The 17,424-nt window shown below is 45.8% G+C and overlaps 1 protein-coding gene across 3 annotated transcripts in view; it reads left to right on the forward strand.

Annotated features, from left to right (window-relative positions):
- The window catches only part of NEDD9 (neural precursor cell expressed, developmentally down-regulated 9), a 188,959-nt gene that overhangs the window by 127,897 nt on the left and 43,638 nt on the right, over nucleotides 1-17,424 (forward strand). Inside the window, exon 1 of one of the 3 annotated variants that reach the window (XM_045866377.3) lies at nucleotides 14,040-14,234. The exons of 1 other annotated variant lie outside the window; for it this stretch is intronic. In XM_045866377.3, the coding sequence (XP_045722333.1) occupies nucleotides 14,223-14,234 (12 nt within the window). In that variant the 5' untranslated portion in view covers nucleotides 14,040-14,222. Of the gene's footprint in view, nucleotides 1-14,039; nucleotides 14,235-17,424 lie in introns of those variants that run through there. One more of the 3 variants, XM_045866373.3, reaches the window with a different exon arrangement.

The raw sequence follows: 17,424 nt of genomic DNA on the forward strand, positions 1-17,424 counted from the left end.
GGAAAAAAAACAAAACGCATGAAGTCAGTTATAATTTGCTATTGCCAGACAGAAATTAGATTGCTAGGATTGGGAGGGAAGAGGAATGGTGAGACCGCTGGTGGGGAGTGGGTTTCTCTTTGAGGTGATAAAAATGTTCTGGAATTAGTGATGATGGTGGTACAACTCTGTGGGTATACCAAAAACCAGTATACAGTTTAAAATGGTGAAGTATATGCATGTGAATTGCGTGTCAATACACACAAATGGCTATTGCCTGGGTCAGATAGGGGATTGCCTGCCTCCAAGGTCAACTGTCATGCAGACATGAGGCACCCGCCCCCAACCAAGGCACAGTGAGGGGTTCACAAGGGATACACAGCAGCCCCATGATGCTGGCGTCCACACCAGGCTGTGAGCATCACACAGATTTGGGAAAAGGACTCCTCAGTAGAGGTTGGAGTCCGTGTCAAGGAGAAGGTGAGGCTTGAGCTAGGGTCAGGGAGAAATAAATGCACTTGAAGAGGTAAAGGGAGACACACTCCAGAGAAGACTCCAGAAGGAGTGAGAAATCATGGTGTTCCCTTCACTTCGGGAAGACTGGCTCCAGGGCAGAGGAGTGTGGAGAACCAGTCTTGGCCAGACAGGGAAGAGCTATATTTGATAGCTTCTTGCTACTCAAGCTTTGTCTGGATGTGGGAGGATCCAGGCCAGAGTTCGAGGCCTCTGAGCCATGCTGGGCAGGCACCTGTCATTCCTTCTGAGGCATTGGATCACCTGCATCCTTCATCATATCACGACGTGAAGATCGCCTGCTGAAAAGGAAACATTTCGACGGCGAGGCCTTTGCCATTTTTCATTTACAAGAGTTGACTAAACTCTGTTTGAGAGAAATGAGGTTTCTTTGTTTTAAAGAAGTGCAAAGCTGCAGGGCGGACGGGGAATTCCTAGGCAGCCATCTTATTTTATGTGGGTGCGAAGTGTAAAACCTGCATTTTTTTTAAGCTGAGCGAAGCCAGGGTAAAGCGGGAACAAAATGAATACAAACAAGCTTTAAATACTGCTTTGAAGATGCAGGGTGGCCTTCGTGGGCACGTCTGGGAGGCTTCAGTGAAAAGATGGACACAAAGTCTGGATTTTTCTGTGACCAAGTGAGCTGGTCAAATGAGTTGGTCAAGCCCGGAGCCCAGAAGGTCACATAGAGGTGGTTCATTCACAGGACCTGGGCAGATCTACCTTTGCCTCCTCAGTGGGTGAGCATGTCAGGGAGGGTGGGGGTAATCTGAGCAGGCCCACATCTCCTGAAACCTCACTCCCCTGCCCTGCTGGCGGGTGCGGGGGCCTGAGCCACGGACACCAATGGTACTTAGGTCCATATTCTTAGATTCCATTTTGCTGGAATATTTGTTAAGCTCCCTCCGGAAGTCTGAGTCTATACATTCTGTATCCTTTGGTATTGACATTATTATTTTGTTAGCATTGTAGTATAGTATGACTGCCATTTAAGTAACGCCCCCCCCCCCCACGCCCTAAAGTACTTGTTTGCCCTGAAAAGAAGTGGTTTGGCATGAAGTGCAAGTTTTTAAACATCCATTTTCCAGATCTCTCTGTTAAATTTATATCTATATATACACAAAAAAAGGCTAAACCATGTGGAATGCTCCTGAGTATTATTGTTTACTAGATTTCTTATTCCATCTTATGGCATTTTATAATAAAATATCACCAAGCTCATAAAGAGGGCTTTTTTTTTTAAGATCCATAATCTTTCTAACCATAACAAAAGGGCGGTAAATATATTGTACAAGAGCGCGATGGAAAAATGTGCTAAAGTATTTCCATAAATCAAATGTAGCACTTTGGCATTGACTCTAAAGCATTAAATTTAGTAAATTAGAACCAGATGATTTTAAAATAGAAACTTACATAACTTTATGGTGTGATTTTTTTTTTTTTTCTACACAAGTTTATCTTCATGAAGTCCCCTTGGCTGCTACCGTAACAGGTATTTAAGAAGGAAGGGCAGCATCTGGGTATTATTCATCTTTGTAATTCCCATGGTGCCTAGCATTCTGTTGAGCAATTAGTAAGTACTGGTGGATGGATGAGTGAAATCTCAGCAGTAATTAACAAGTACAAGTTAATTGGAAAGGCAATATAATATAAATATTTATACGGATCTATATGTAGACAAAACACTGCTACCCCACACTTCATAGTAAAAATATGTCTCGCTTTTCCTTTCATTATTAAATCTGTGTCTCTCAGTCAATGAATTTGAAATCAGAGGGTGGATCTACTTCTCATTTGGGCCACCATGACCCCAACTGCCATCACTCTGGGACGTTCCCCATACCTAAGTCTCTATTCTATTTCTGCATCACAGAAGCTGCAGAAAATGTTCCTTTCTGTCATTTCTTCCTCTCCTGTCACACACAATTTCACAATGTAGCTGGTGTCTTAAGGACAAACTGGGAATTCAGTGCAACACATAGACCAAGAAGATCCTAAATGTGGTGTCACATTTAGGAGAAACACATGAATAAGGTACAGTCTTTGCCCTTTAGGAGGATACTTTCTGGCAGAGGGTTAGTCAGAGAGCTGTAGTTGCAAATGAAAGAAACTCAACTCCAACTAGGTTAGGCAGGAAAGTGTGTTCATTGCCTTATGAATTGGGTTGTCAGGCATGGCTTCATCCAGAGGCACAGACAACAGCATTAGTGTTCTCTCCATTCCTCCACTACAAATATCTTTGCTTCTTTTTGCATGTGGACTCGCTCTCTCTTGCTATAGACACTCTGTACAATGAGGAAAAGATGTTCACTATCAAACATACATTTATAGATTATGATCCAAAGAAAGAAAGGTCCTCTGTCTCCCAAGCTTCATTTACAAAATCTCAAAGAAGATCTCAGGTTGACTCTGTGAATCACATGCCAGTTTCTTGGGCCTATCATCATGGACAGGGGCATGCCTTCTATGATCGATCAGGCCTGAGTGGTGGTTGGGGATCTTCATTAGCAGATGAAGGGAAAGGAGGGTATTTATGCCATAAATGTTGAGGATGTGGAACTGACATGGCCAATGGAAGTGGGGAGAGGCAGGGAGGAAAAAACAAAAGATCAGTCTGAACTTTTGATTCTAGGCATCTGAGACAAAAGCAGCATCATAAATAGAATAGTTAGAAATGGGCGCTGTTTCAGTGGGAAGTTCATATGTATATTAGCTAGAGTTCTCCACAGAAACAGAACTAAGAGGCCAATAGGATGTGTGTGAGTGCATGCGTGCATCTGTATGGAGAGAGATTTTAGGGAATTGGCACATGATTGTGGAGGCTGACAAGTCCAAAATCTGCAGGGTGGGCTGAGAGGCTATAGACCTCTGTGGGGGACCTCTGTGGCTTAGGGCCTTCAACTGATTAGATGAGGCCCACCCATATGGTGGAGGATAATCTGCTTTACTCAAAGTCTACTGATTTACTTGTTATTCTCATCTACAACATAGCTTCCCAGCAATGTGTACACTCGTATTTTACCAAATATCTCGGCACTGTGGCCTACCCAGGTTGACATATAAAATTAACTGTCACAATATGTGACTAGTGAGGTGCCTCTGGACTATTTGGGTGTGGTAGGAAGTGAGAGTTTGGGACTCAGAACACAGGTCAGGAGATGCGATTGTCATCTACCCAGGAATGAGAGTAGAAGTCGCTAGAGAGGATTGGATACATAATGGGAAAGCACAGAAGAAAACAGGCTGAAGGTGGAACCTGGCGGAAATCCTGCCTGGAAAGGAGACTGAAGTCTTGGCGAGCGCTGTGGGAGAGCAAGAAGAGCCCACAGCCGTGGAGGCCAGAGGAGGAAGCCACCTTGAGAGAGGTGGCAGTGGAGAACGTAGGAAGCTAGGGAAGGCAAAGGGCCCAGGAGAGCCCCTGGCGTGGGCAGTGGAGGGCTCCTCCAAATGTGACCTGCAGAGGCCTGCCCTCCAGGCCACACGCCCCCCACCCCAGGTCCACCTCAGAAGTGAGGTGGAGAGCGAGCCTTTCACAGCCCCGAAGGCAATTAGACGGGTGGCCGTTTTATATCGTTGGATTCCATAATAAATACAAGATAAGGCTTGTATTTCAGATGGTTTTTTTACTCCATTTTTCTAGTAACATATTGTTAAGTATTTTACAACACAATGGACTGGTGTGTTGTAAATGATTTGGGAATGGGAAGCCCTGGTACGTGCCCCTGGAGAGCCCGAGAGGCGCTGGCCTGAATGATGGCAGAGGCAGAGAAGAGGAGGCCCGGATGGGAGGCCAGGCTCTGGACTGCTCACTCTGGCCCTCTGGTCGTGGCAAGTGGAAGAGAGACAGCACTCAGCCTGATGTTGGGGGAAGGAGAAGTGCCCAAGGGAAGGCCCAGAGGAACTAGAATGTACAAGTGGTCCATGCTCGCTCATCCACAGTTATGAAGGTTGAAAGTCTCGAGTTCTTTCACAACTCATTTAGCAAAACCTGACCTGACAGGCCCAAGGTAACGCATATTCTTCATTTACCCCACTTGGCATGAGTCTTCGTACATCTTCCTGCCGAAATATGAATGAGTTTGCATACGGGAGGCTGGCCCTGGTCCCACTGGGAACTGTGTAGTCTGGGGGATAGGTCAGTCTGCTTCTAAAATCTGAAATATTCGGAATCCCACAATGCCTCTGGCCTCCAGGTTTTTTAACAAGGAACTGTGGCTCTCTATTTAGGATGAGGAAGACCTGAACGTACACGTAGAGAGCAGGATATGAGAGATTTGGGGTAAAAATGAGAGAAGAGGGAGCGGGAAGCTGAGTCCCAAAGGGAGGTTAGAAGAGAAGAAGAAACACAGCCTAGTCTGGGCAAGGAGGAAAGAGATTTGTTTTCCTGGTGAATAGAACAGCACAGGAGATGGCTTTTGAAGATGTAGAGTGATTTTGAGGCGGCGATATCTGAAGCTGGGGAACACGTGGCCCCTATCTTCTAGGGGCAGAAAGAGCAGAAGCCTTGCTTCTTCCCCCAGCTCTCCGCCCTTGGGAAGACCAGAAGCTCCCAAGGCTGGTTAGAGCATGAATCACGAGACCCGCAGGCCCCAGAGTTCAAGAAAACCTTTGCAACACCCCTTTTTCTACCCGCCCCCGTTTGAAGTCACAGGGTGCCAGGACATAAGCGAATGGTGGGAACTCACGCTCAACCTCTGTAAGTCCCCGTGGTGTGAGCGCGTGAGGCTCAAGACCTCCGGCTTGCTCATTAATTAGCAGGGCTCCCCCCTCGGCTTTTCTTGCAAGGAAGAGAGCTGCTCTGCATTTCTCAGCTTCAGTGGGCAGAAAGGAACGCGCCGTCCACACTCCACATGGCAAGTCAAGGGTGGACACCCGCGTCTCCACCACCGCCCAGTGCCCGGCCCACGCTGGAGAGGCATTCCTCTCGCAGACAAAATAAAAGATTGCTGATAGCTGGAGCAGTTTGTTTGCTTTCTAAAATGAATCAAACTCTTCAAAAGCTTGGCTCAAACAGTGCCGGCTGAGCTGTGTCCCCACACCACATTCCTCCTCTCCTGTCCCCCCCCACCCCCCGCCACCCCCCAAGGCCCTGCATTACTCAGATTCCTTCCCCTCGCTCATCAGCGCCAGCTGGCGGTCGCCAGGGCTGGCCAGACAGGCCTGGTGCCCTGGGACGAGGCCTGCTGGACACTCACTGGCCCCAGCTGGTGAGGGCAGCAAGGAACAGGAGGCCGGCTTCTTTGGAGGATTGGGTTAGCTGGCCCCTTTCAGGGCCGGCGGGGGGTGGGCAGGAATGCATCTCCAAATCCCTGAAGAAATGGTTTACCCTGTGCCTCCAGGAAAGTGGTCATCCAGTGTTCAAAACACCCACCCGGCCATGCTCCCTGATCTTTTCCCACCCCACTCCGCTTCCACCTCCGCCCCCCACCTCCACCTGGAGGTAGGCTGGATGCTGGATGTGGAAGGTGAATTTTAGTGGCCAGTGTGTCTGGAGGAACAGACTGGACACAGAACATCCGGCCCCATCCAGGCATGTTGGGCCCACAGTCCCTAAGCCTCTCTGTTTACTACACCTGGACAGGAGCATAAGTGGAGAGGGAACCGCACATCATGTCACGTTATCATGTTCCATCATAGGTACAGATGCAAGGAGAGGACAGGAAGACTTCAGACTTAAGAGTATATAAAGAAAAAAAAAAAAAGAATATATAAAGGAAGAACAAAAGTGAGCAAGAAGGAAGCTTGGTGCATTTGTCCCTTCTTACCGGATACACATCACATAGCAATGTCCTTGTGTCCAGCAGTGCCTTCCGGAAAAACAGGCCATCCTCCACCTAGGCATGGGATTTCTGTCTACATGGTCGTGGCAGATCACCTTGACCTTTGTAAGGATCCACAGTCTGCCGTTTCTAGCAGCAGAAGAGACTTCCATGACAGTTTTGAGTAACAAATAGTTTACTTGGACAAACTGAAGCATGCAATAACAGAATACCTCATGGCTAGAGAGAGCAGGAGAGAGCAGGAGAGAGCCTTGCCAGGCAGCCTGCACAATTTTACCAATAAAATCCTTTTGTCCCACTGAACGTCATTCCTGTGCCCAACTGGTTACATCTAAAGAGTGGAAATGTAAACAAACCTTCGCACGTTCGTCTTGCTCACAATTTCACCCCTAAATTAACTCCCCAAATCCTTCACAGGAAGAAAATACTACATGCTAAAATGGAACCTCATCATTGCTTATCATATTTTACTAAAGTTGAGCAAGTTTACTTGACATATAATTTAATCTGTTTTGTTTTTTATTCTTTGTGTGTGGGGGGAAGGTAGTAATTAAGGATTCCAGAGTTATAATAACACTATGATGGATGTATATGTAAAACATCAAAAACTTCACAACTAGAGTTTTTCAAAAATCAAGTCCAGGTATTGCCCATAATTACCAAGGGCAATTTACATGAGTCTATGTAGGTTTTTAGTAGCATGTTGGTGACACAGGATTGCATATATTCTTTCATGGTTTATCAAGGACGGATAGGGTCTAAGGCACACCATTTTAGCACTTCACCCTTTGGAAAATTAAAAGCCACCTCAAAGAATCTGTGACAGATGGCAGTGGGAAATGGGGTAGGGAAAAGAGGATGGTAGATTTTTTAAAGGAAGTTCACAAAGACACACTTATAAACTTGGCTCAGTAAAACGGGGCAATGAGACCTTGTAAAGTCGTCACAGTGTGGGAATCCACCATGTCATGCAGTAAAGAGAACTCTAGAAGAATCTTTTTTTTTTTTTTAAAGATTTTATTTATTTATTTGACAGAGAGATAGACAGAAGAGCACAAGCAGAGGGAGTGGCAGAGGGAGAGGGAGAAGCACGCTCTGAACTGAGCAGGGAACCCGATGCGGGACTCGATCCCAGGACCCTGAGATCCCAGGACCTGAGCTGAAGACAGATGCTTAACCATCTGAGCGACCCAGGCGCCCCAAAGAATCATTTCTATTCTCTGTTGTTTAGAGCCCCACCCCTCCCTGGTGGCTTGTCACTGAGTGAGAATAAGAAGTAAGTCAGAGGGCGCCAAATCAGAAGTAATTTTGGGATCATGAGTCAACAAGCCTTTTTAATAAACAACATCCTCCATCTGCAGAAACAAATATTATAAGACAATGTTTTTAACAACTCTTTCAGAAAATAGAGTTTATCCTTCAGACACTATTGTTAAAAGGGGGGGTGGGTAGGAAGAAAAACTTTAAAAATAATAATAATAAAATAATTGTTAAGGGAGGGGGTGGGTGGGAAGAGCTAGGATTGGGCAGCCTTAGTGAGTCTCTTTCACCAAAATAGTAGTGGTGAGAAAGTGAATGAACACTCCATTCCCCAGCACAGGAAGAAACAGGTGTTAGAGACTGTATCTAGAGCATCTCTTTAGTAACAGACTTTCATTCATTCTAAGAGCTTGACCAGCTCAACAGATTAAAAAAGGGGGGGGGGCTATTGCCTAGAGTGAGAGGTGTTCTTTCTTTTGCCGGCTGAAAAGTGACTTATTTTTTCCACGTTGGCGTCAGCAAAGGCTGGGAGCGTGGACAAGACACAGGGCTTTGGGAAGACATACCATGAGACTCAGTTGCCTGCATAAATCCCCTTCCCCAAGTTGCTTGAAATCTCACTGCGGAGAAGAAGCTCTTCCTCCCAGGAGAAACAGTAAAGACAACACCTAAGCACTAAATGACAAGCTGTGTACACAATCACCTGGGGGATATTTTTTAAAATGTATAGATTCCAAGTCCCCTCCCCAGGCCCACGGAGCATTCATAATTGCTTTTAAGGGGGGTCAGCTTTGGGAAGCACCGACCCAGGGCAGAGGTAGGGAGAGACAGGGGGGTGGGGAAGAGATCAGCAATGGAAAGGAAAGGTCTCATGAAGGAGACAGGGTGCAAGCAGGGGGAAAGATGGGACCTAAAGAGGCACAATGATTAAGGGGGACAGTCTAGACAAGCAGGGCTTGAAAGCACGGATGAGGTGTGTCACAACTTGACAATTTGCTCTTCAGTTGGGTTTAGTCCCACTTGGGTGGAGAAGCTACCTCATTGAACTGACTGACAAGTGGGGAGCTCAGATAATGAAGACTTCCAGGGGATGCTGGGGGACAGTAGGCACAGCGGTGAGGACCCACAGACTCAGGAGCCAGAGAGCCTGCCTTCCAACACCAGACCCACACTCATCCACCTGTAACTTTGTGCAAGCTGTGTGACCTCTCTGGGTCTCCAATTTTGTTACATGTAAGATTAGGGTTGTCATATCAGATAAATATTCAATGAAATCACGTTTGTGATATGTAGCACTAGGGCCTGGCAGCCAGGAGGGTTTCGATCGAGGCTGAGTATGCCAGAGGTCAGTTGGAAAACTCTTGGTGGCTCGTCTTTGTTTAGGGAGATTTCTGGAGATTTACAGAATGGAAAAATTGCTGCCTCGCATTATTTTGTGAAATAACTTTGGTTTTTGTAGATTTTGTTTTTCAAACTAGAAATCATAACACATGGCCATAGAAGGGGTATTTCTAGATCGTTTCCCTGTGGATGTGGAAGGATCTATCCTTGAGTCTGAACTCAGAGATACATCTATCTTGCACTATTCTAGAGCATGGGTCAGCAAATGTTTCCTGTGGAGGGCCAAATAATACATTTTGGGGGGAGGGGGTTTGCAGCCATTACCTCTTCAAGTTACAACCACCCAAGCCTGCCATTATAGCTCAAAAGGCACCCTGTAAAGGAAGGGGTGCCTGTGTTCTAATAAAACTTTATATATAGACACTGAAATGTGAATTTCACATAATTTTCACAACTCATGGAATATTCTTCTTTTTCTTTTTTTCCAATCATATAAAAAATGTAAAAGCTATTCTTAGCTCATCGATCACACAAAAACAGGAGGCCTACAAGCTGGAGTTTTCAGACCAAACCATGTCCAAGAGCCAGAACTGGCAACAGGCCTTGAGTAGGTTCTGAAACGTTGCATCTTAGCTTCGCTTCTTATTAATGTAAACCACGCCTTCAAACTCAAGTTTTCTCCATTCCTTTCCTGAGCGTCACACAGAACTCTCAGAAAATAGACATTCTTTGAAGTTACTGCTGTCCTCTTATTCATCCATTCATTCAGCAAGTATTTAAGCCCCTATGAGGCATGAGCCTGCGCGGGACACAGAGATGAACAGGATACCATCCTGGAGCTCTGGAGCTCACCTTGAAGCTGGGGCCACAGAGATCAACCAATATTATGGTACAATGTGGAAAAGCCTTACAATAGGGCCGTGTTCCAAATACAATGGGGGCATAGTGAAGGGAGGGACGAATTAGTTCTGAAAGGAGGAGGTGGGCAGAGTGGGGGTTGTTGACGAGGAAGTACAAAAGGGTTAGTGTTGGGGCTCGGCTTGATAGCAGACGTGTGAAGGGAGGACGCACTAGGCAGAAGGACCCATCTGTGCGGAGTCAGGACAGTACAAGTGTGTCTTAGAATTGGTGAGTCCCGCCAGTTTGGCTGGAGGGTGGGATGTGGGGTGGGGGGATGGGAGGGGATGAGGCCAGAAAGGAAGGGGGGGGCTCAAATTATAGTCCGTGCCAAAGTCTGCAGATTTTGTTTTTAAAGGCACTGAAGTGTCCCTAGAGGTTTTTTAATCCCAGTAGCAATGTGCTCTGAACTCTAGAAATTAAACAGGTAGCGATGTGGAAGATAGCTTCCAGCAGGGAGAGACTGCAAGCGGGGAAATGACAAAGGAAGGACTGGAATAGATCAGACAAGAGAGACAGAATGGACCTGAAACAGTGATTGCTGTTATGAGCCAACCTGGTAGCACCCCGTGCGAGCACCCGGCCCTCGGAGCAGCTTCATCCTCTTCAGAGGGGCTGCTCTAGGTTCCTGAGCTCACTTTCTGCCCTTGCATGTTCTGACCTGGCCCTTCGCTCTTAGCAGCCACATGGGTTCCTCCCAAGTTGTGCGTAGGAGAATCTCTTCCCTCTGGCATCCTCTTGATTTCTTGCTGTATCCACGCCCGTGTCCAGCGGCAGCTGGAAAATCATTTGGACGTTGTCCGGTGCCATATCCCTTGCTCCTGTCTGTATCAGCATCAGGTGAGATAGAGCCCCTGGCCACCAGCAGGCAGGTGGCAGGCTGAGGGGCCGGCAGGGTGTGGGTGAGCATAGGGTAGGGCCCGAGCCCCAGCGTCCTGGCCCATTTTAGGAGGCTACCCACGGGAGTAGGAGGGTGGCCCCATAGATCGGTCGACAGTGTTTATATAGCATAGTTTAAACAGTATTTTTGCATCCAAAAATCCCAGGCAATAGAAGGGGTTGGGGCTGTTTTTTGATTCAGTGAGAGAATTTGTGTTTCCCCAAAGGGGGAAGGAAAAAACATACTAAGTGCCTAAATACTAATATACTTAACACTAAATATGAATACAGTAACAACTAGCTGCATTATGTAAACTGTGTTAAGACCAGAGCTCAATATTTTAACCAAGGGCCTGCTACCCTTGAGTGTTTACACAAAGGGTAAAAACACAGAGAAACAGATCACATCATTCTCTGCTCAGATCACTCCGGTGACTTCCTCTGGAGCTCCGGAGGAAATCCAACTGCCACCACCGACCTGTCTCGGTCTCCTCCACCCGAACCCCAGGTGCCCGACTCCAGGTACACGGGGCTTATATGCTGTTCTTAAACACACCAAGCTCAGGTGCTTTCCTCTGCCCAGATCTTTGAGTGGATCCCTCGTGCCATTCAGATTTCTGCTTCAATATTACCTCCCTAGAAGGGCTTACCTGACCACTCTCTAAAAGAAGACACCCCCCCCCCACCCTCATCTGTTTTCCTCTAGCAATTTTCCCTGCTTAATTTTTCTTCATGGCATTTATCACTCCAAAACTGTATTACATACTTATTGTCCCCCACTCCCAGGAGACTGTAAGCACTTTGGGGACTTTGTCTGTCTGGGTTGCTCCTGTACCTTCCCCACCTGGAACAGTACCTGGGAGGTGCTCAATCAATATCTGTTAAATTAGAAAGCTGTCTTCCACCTTTTTCTGAATGCTTATCACACTTAAAATATTGACAGCGGTCTAACAGTCATAACAGTCATAACAGTCATAATGAATACAATTAAATAAATATTTATATATTTATATATCATAATAGTGTTACACAATATAGTAATGATATATGATGAATTTAAGATGAAATAATTAATAACAAAAATTAATAAGCAAACATTAATTAAGATAGTACTGGGTATGCACATGATCTATTTTTTTCTAAAGATTTTATTTATTTATTTGTCAGAGAGACAGAGAGAGAGAGCACAAGTAGGGGCAGAGGGAGAAGCAGGCTCCCCGCTGAGCAAGGAGCCTGATGCGGGACTCGATCCCAGGACCCTGCAATCATGACCTGAGCCAAAGGCAGCTGCTTAACCCACTGAACCACCCAGCTGCCCCTATGCATATTATCTCATTCAATACTCATTATAACTCCAGCAAGTAGGTAGTATTATTTTCCCTAATTTATACTTCAGGGCACCAAAATCATGAAATTAAGAAAATTTGTTGAGATTCTAACAGAGTTTACCTGACTCCAAGGTAACTAATGCTGACCCAAACTGCCCTGAAATGAACTGCAGGTAGATTTGAGGTGTCTTATCCAACAGGAGAGAAACAGGAAAGCAAGAAGACCACTTAGCATGAATTAAACTTTCTGGCGAGAAGGAAATGACAAAAAGCCCTAGCAAATGCTTTGGGAAACCGTTTGAAAGCATTGAAATGGAGTGAGATAGTTTTCACCTACTCAATGGTACTCATCAAACTAAACAGAAGGCGGATTCAGCTTCACTGCTTAGGAAGCCAAAGGAATGTTATCTAGATCTTCTGGAGGCCACAAGACTCATCTTACAGATGAGAAGGTCTTTGACTGATCCAGGCAGACACCAAAAATACAATTTCCTGCAAACTAATGACTCGCCCAGGAGACTGTGGGACTATTAGGAAGAGCCTTTGCAATGCAATATGCTGCATGCTTTATCTATGTTCAGAAAGATCTTGCAAAATCACTCAGGCTCATTTTCACTCCAAGGCTAAATGAGGAAAAGCAAAGTCCAAGCTGAGGCCCGAATGGGTGTGTCAACCTCATTATGACCGCTAGTAAGGGGGGGATGGGGGTGGGGGGCTGGTCACGTCCAGGGAATCAGTGCCATATTAAACTGTGATCTAAGCTATGAGCCCTGTATCTGGAAACCACTTTTGCAGGACAGCTGCTCTCCTGTTCTTTTTGTTTGGATCATAAAAGTAGAATTTTAATCCACTGGGAATTTGTGGGGGAGGGGAATCAAACTGATTCTGATCCAACTAGGTCAGGAAAAAAATAAGAGCCGATTTTTTCCATCCAAGTCGTGTAGTCTGGTTGGAGCCCATCCCACTCAGGGACAGCTATTGTCTACAATCACTCCAGTCTCAACCCTGAGACCCAGTGAAAAGGAATTTTCCCCTCTATCAGCTCTAGCCTTCCAAAGAGTCGCTAAAGGTGACTGTTTCTGTCTTCTCCTGGGTGATCTCTTTCTCTGTAGAAATCAGGAGGCTGAACCAAATGTTCTGTGCTTCACTGGACAGACTGGTCTTTCTTAACCAGGCTCATCAAACTGGGCATTTTTTGTTCGTCTGATAATAAGTGTTGGTGGGTTAATGGGTCATCTTCAGGAGAGAGGTCAGAAGGAAAACACTGCAGTGTTCAAAGCTGGAGCTAGAAATGCCAGCCATCAAAGGACACAGTACTCAGTGGACAGCGATGATGTATAGGGCGTGCACTGGCCAGCCTCTTCGGAGAGGTCACATCTAACCTTTATCCTCAGCAAAGCCAGAGAAGATCGCGGAATGTGGCTGACAGCTCTCTGAGGCCCTGGTGAGAAGCTGGCCAGGGAAGCCCGGGTGCCTGTGATAGGGGAGTTCCTTTTCACTGAGAGAGAATTGTATTTTGTCTCCTCTGCAGACTGACGTTGCAAGTACTTTGAACATTGAAAAGAACAAAAAAAGCAAACAGCCACAAAAAAGGGGAGGGGTGGGGAGGAGAGAAAGAGAGAGAGAGAGATCAGCAGGGGTAGTTAGTAAAAAAGGGCCCGGAGACAGAAAACCTTTTGTTCCCCGAATTCGTTTCATGTAGAGATTGGGAGGTGAATGGCTTTGAAATGAAATGGGTTTATGAAGGAGTTGCTAGGTCACAGGAAGCACGACTGTCAGACTGCTCTGCGAATTCAATTTCTTTAAAACTTAGGTTAATCTGAAAAAGAATCTCCTTTTCCCGGGTTTTTTTTTGGGGGGGGGGTTGGCGGATGGGGAGTAAAGTTCGAGAGGGTTCCCCACATCGTTCTATTTTCCACCCTTTCTGCTAATAGAAGAAGAAATGACCACATTACAAGTTCTTTGTCAGTTTTGCGAAGAGGTGGGCGGGGCCCCGCGCTACCTTGGTCCGCCAGCCAATGGCGGGCGGTATGCAAATGTAGTCGGTGCTCGGCCAGCCTCGATCAAAACAGTGAGCTCAGAGCTGTGCGTGAGGGAGTTCTGCGCGCTGCGACTGGCAAACCCGCCCAGGCCCGGACCGTTCTCACTTTCATTTAGCTCTGCACTCCATGGAGGGGCGGACTCGCCAGGGCTTGATGCAGTCTCACTAGTGTAGGAAAACGGCTCAACTCTCCCCGCCGCCGAGATGAAGTATAAGGTAAGCGGGTGCCTTTTCCTTGAGGTTTCCGCGTGTGCGTCCGTGTGTGTGTGTTGCCCACTGTGACAACTCCTCTCCAGGGACCCCGAAGGGGCCTGGGAGAGATGGGTCTCAGTCACCGAGGTTGGCATCCGGCAGGCAGAGACCCAGTCTCTGAGACCCACTCCGGGAGTTCACAGCACACCCTGGTCCATCTCCCCTGAAAGTTTTGGGAATTCGTCTTAGAGCCGCTGCGGGAGCCCTGGAATTCGGAGGGTGTCTAACTTGAAGAGGAGTTCAAGTCTCCGCGAGGCTCCCCCCAGGCCTGGCCTCCACTGTACCCGAGCTGTAATGAGAGAGGAATCAGAATTGCTGAGTCTCTGAGACTGGCTCTCAAAGCAGTTTTCAGCCTTTGCTTTAAGCATTTGATAAGAGAAGCAGTTTGCCTTATGTACCTTGGGTGGGAGAAATTAAAAGCCCCAGGTACTGTTACACAGCGGATGGTGGAGAATTCTGACACCCTAAAATGATACTGGATGTAAGAACAGATGAGGATCTGCCGTTTCTTGAAAATACTTTTACTGGTGTTTGAATGGGCTGAGGGTCTGGAGTGTCCAGCCAGCTTATTGTCCCTGTAGCTTACAGAATGTCATGATACATTATTTTCCCATGCATTTTGCTCCATTGTTTTTGTGTATTCTTGGCAAAAGGATTATAACTTGCTCGGAATATCCCTATTTTATTTAAGGCACCCCCGTCTAACCAGGCAAGCAGCTCCCAGAGACACTGCACTTCGAAGTACATTGCAGTGAATTGGGTGTGACTTCTAGAATAGACATGAGACCTAATGCTTTTAAACAAATGTGCTATTATTAAAATGACGGTTGGCAAGGTGGCTATGCTTTTGGATTGACAATTTGTATTACCTGTCTGACCTTCAGGTTTGTGCTAGCTGGGAGCTACTTTGCTTCCTTTCTGAATTATGTAGCTTCTGGCCCATCCTTTTTTAATGTGAGGTTGTAAATACTCGGTTCTGGCTAATAGCCACTGGTTAACCTCAGTGATAAATCTTTTATTCAAAAGCTATAAATCTCGTTCAAAAGCTCTAAATCAAGATGCCAAAAGTCTTCATTATAATGCATGAGTTATGGTTGTCCTTGGAAAGGTTACATGTGTGAAGGCACATGTATCAGTTATCATTGTACTATTAGCTTTCCATTATTATTATTATTATTATTATTATTCCATTATTTCTTGTTCATACATTTATGACTGGAAAGTACAAGTGGCTGAAATCAATGCTGAATACCTCAATCTAGAAAGTGACAAAAGCGACAAAGTCTAAAGTCACTTTTATTCAGTGACCTCATCGTGTTTCATTTTATTCTTATGGAGAGAAAACATCATGGCAACTGATGGAATAAATTGTGATTGGCACTCATGAAAAAAACCCTTCTCTTTGCCGGGTCTTACCAGTGTTGAACACCCTGCCTGGTGTAAATATATGGTTGTCATTAGCTCATGTTATTAGCTTTTTTCACCAGAAAAAAACATTGATTTCTCTTATCGGCTAAATGCCAAATTGACACCTTGGGGTGACTATAAAATAAAGCAGTACCTGAAGAAATCTACTGTCCCTGTCTTATAAAGCCTGTCTTCTCTCTAGTAATGGACAACTCTATTTCAGGAGACGATTTTGTCATTTTAAGTCGAGGAGATGACGCCAAGGTAGAGGGATGATAAATGGTATTAAGAGTTACCATGATAATACAGGATTGTCATATTTAACCCTTCCAAAAACTCTATGAGGTGGGTGCTATTTCCAAATGTGGAAATTGTGGCACAGAAAGGCCAAGTGATTTATCCAAAGCCACACAGCTTTAAAAGTCGCGGAGCTGTTAATTGAACCAAAGCGATCTGGCTCCAAAACTTGTGAGTTTAAACCACTATTAAAGAAAGAATCATCTGTGACCTCCCTGAAACGTCCTGTGTGACTGTTTTTGTCCCCCAGGGAGTTTAAGACTATTTCATCTCCAGTATTCCTGCAGGATAGATTTTTTTTTTTTTTTTTTTTTTTTTTAGCTATAACTCGACAAAGCAAAGTATAACGCACGTTTGGCAGTTATTTGTTTAATCTGAGCCACTTCGGTAGTAAAACCAGATTATTATTCGATTGCAAAATCCTGGAGTCAGGAATTATCTTTGAAACCCTGTGTCGCTCTACACGCTATAAATGTAGCACAGTCAGACTTCTGTTCACTGTAGAGATTTCTAATTCAGCCACTATAAGTTTTTTTTTTTTTTTTTAACTAGATTATCTGGTTTGGCTACTTCAGGAATCATAACTAGAGGGCAACCAAACCCCCACTCATTCTGCACTTTTCCGCAGCCTCAGGCCGGCGGGGCTCTGTATTTAGAATAATCTTGAGAACTGTGGAATGTAAGCTATTACTGGTGAACACATCGGTTCTGGTTAGCACACATCCAGCCTAGCTTGCTTCCATTTTATGGTTCTTGGTGGTGGTGGTGGTGTTCATGGGGAGGCTGCAGTTTCATATGGACTTTAGGGGCCATCTGTCTTAAAAGGCTTCACTGTGAGGTTCTGTGATAGTAGACTGTAAATCGCAGGGCCTGCGTTTGTTGAGAGCTTCTGAATATGCAAAGCATGTCCTGAAACGGGGGGGAGGGCACGGTGGGTCGGTGGTGGTGGTGGCTCGTCCAGGGAAGGCTCCCCTTCTGAGGGTCTGGAAGCAGATCTTTTCTGCTGTCCGCCAGGAGGGGGACTGAAGCATGCGTGCACAGCTGTGTTTGAGCGGACGCCCGAGACCCCGCCCACTTTGTGCAGGCCCAGGCCTGGTTAGAGCTCAGCCTGCACTGCCTGTCTGATCTCTAATAGCTGAGCAGCCTCTGTGACTGCCAAATTTCGGAACCCTGGGTGCCTACCCTAAAATTCTAAATTATGTTATCTAGTCTACCATTCCACAATTTTTTTTTTCCCCACTGAAGTATGGTCGACAACAAATTCACTCTTCAACGTTTTGAGCCAAGAAAAAGTACAGGTGGAGCTTATAATAGAAATGAGAAAACTGGATTCTGGAACGCAGATCGCTGTGTTCTGGTTGGCTGTGGGCAAACAACGTGTGTACTGTGGAACGCTTTTGAGGGGGACTTTGAAACTCCTTTTATTTTCTAGAGTTACACTGAGAAAAAA

Source organism: Mirounga angustirostris, unplaced genomic scaffold (genome assembly GCF_029215605.1).
Source record: "Mirounga angustirostris isolate CCGP_5_RB_7025 unplaced genomic scaffold, mMirAng1.0.hap1 SCAF_8, whole genome shotgun sequence".
Taxonomy (NCBI): Eukaryota; Metazoa; Chordata; class Mammalia; order Carnivora; family Phocidae; genus Mirounga; species Mirounga angustirostris.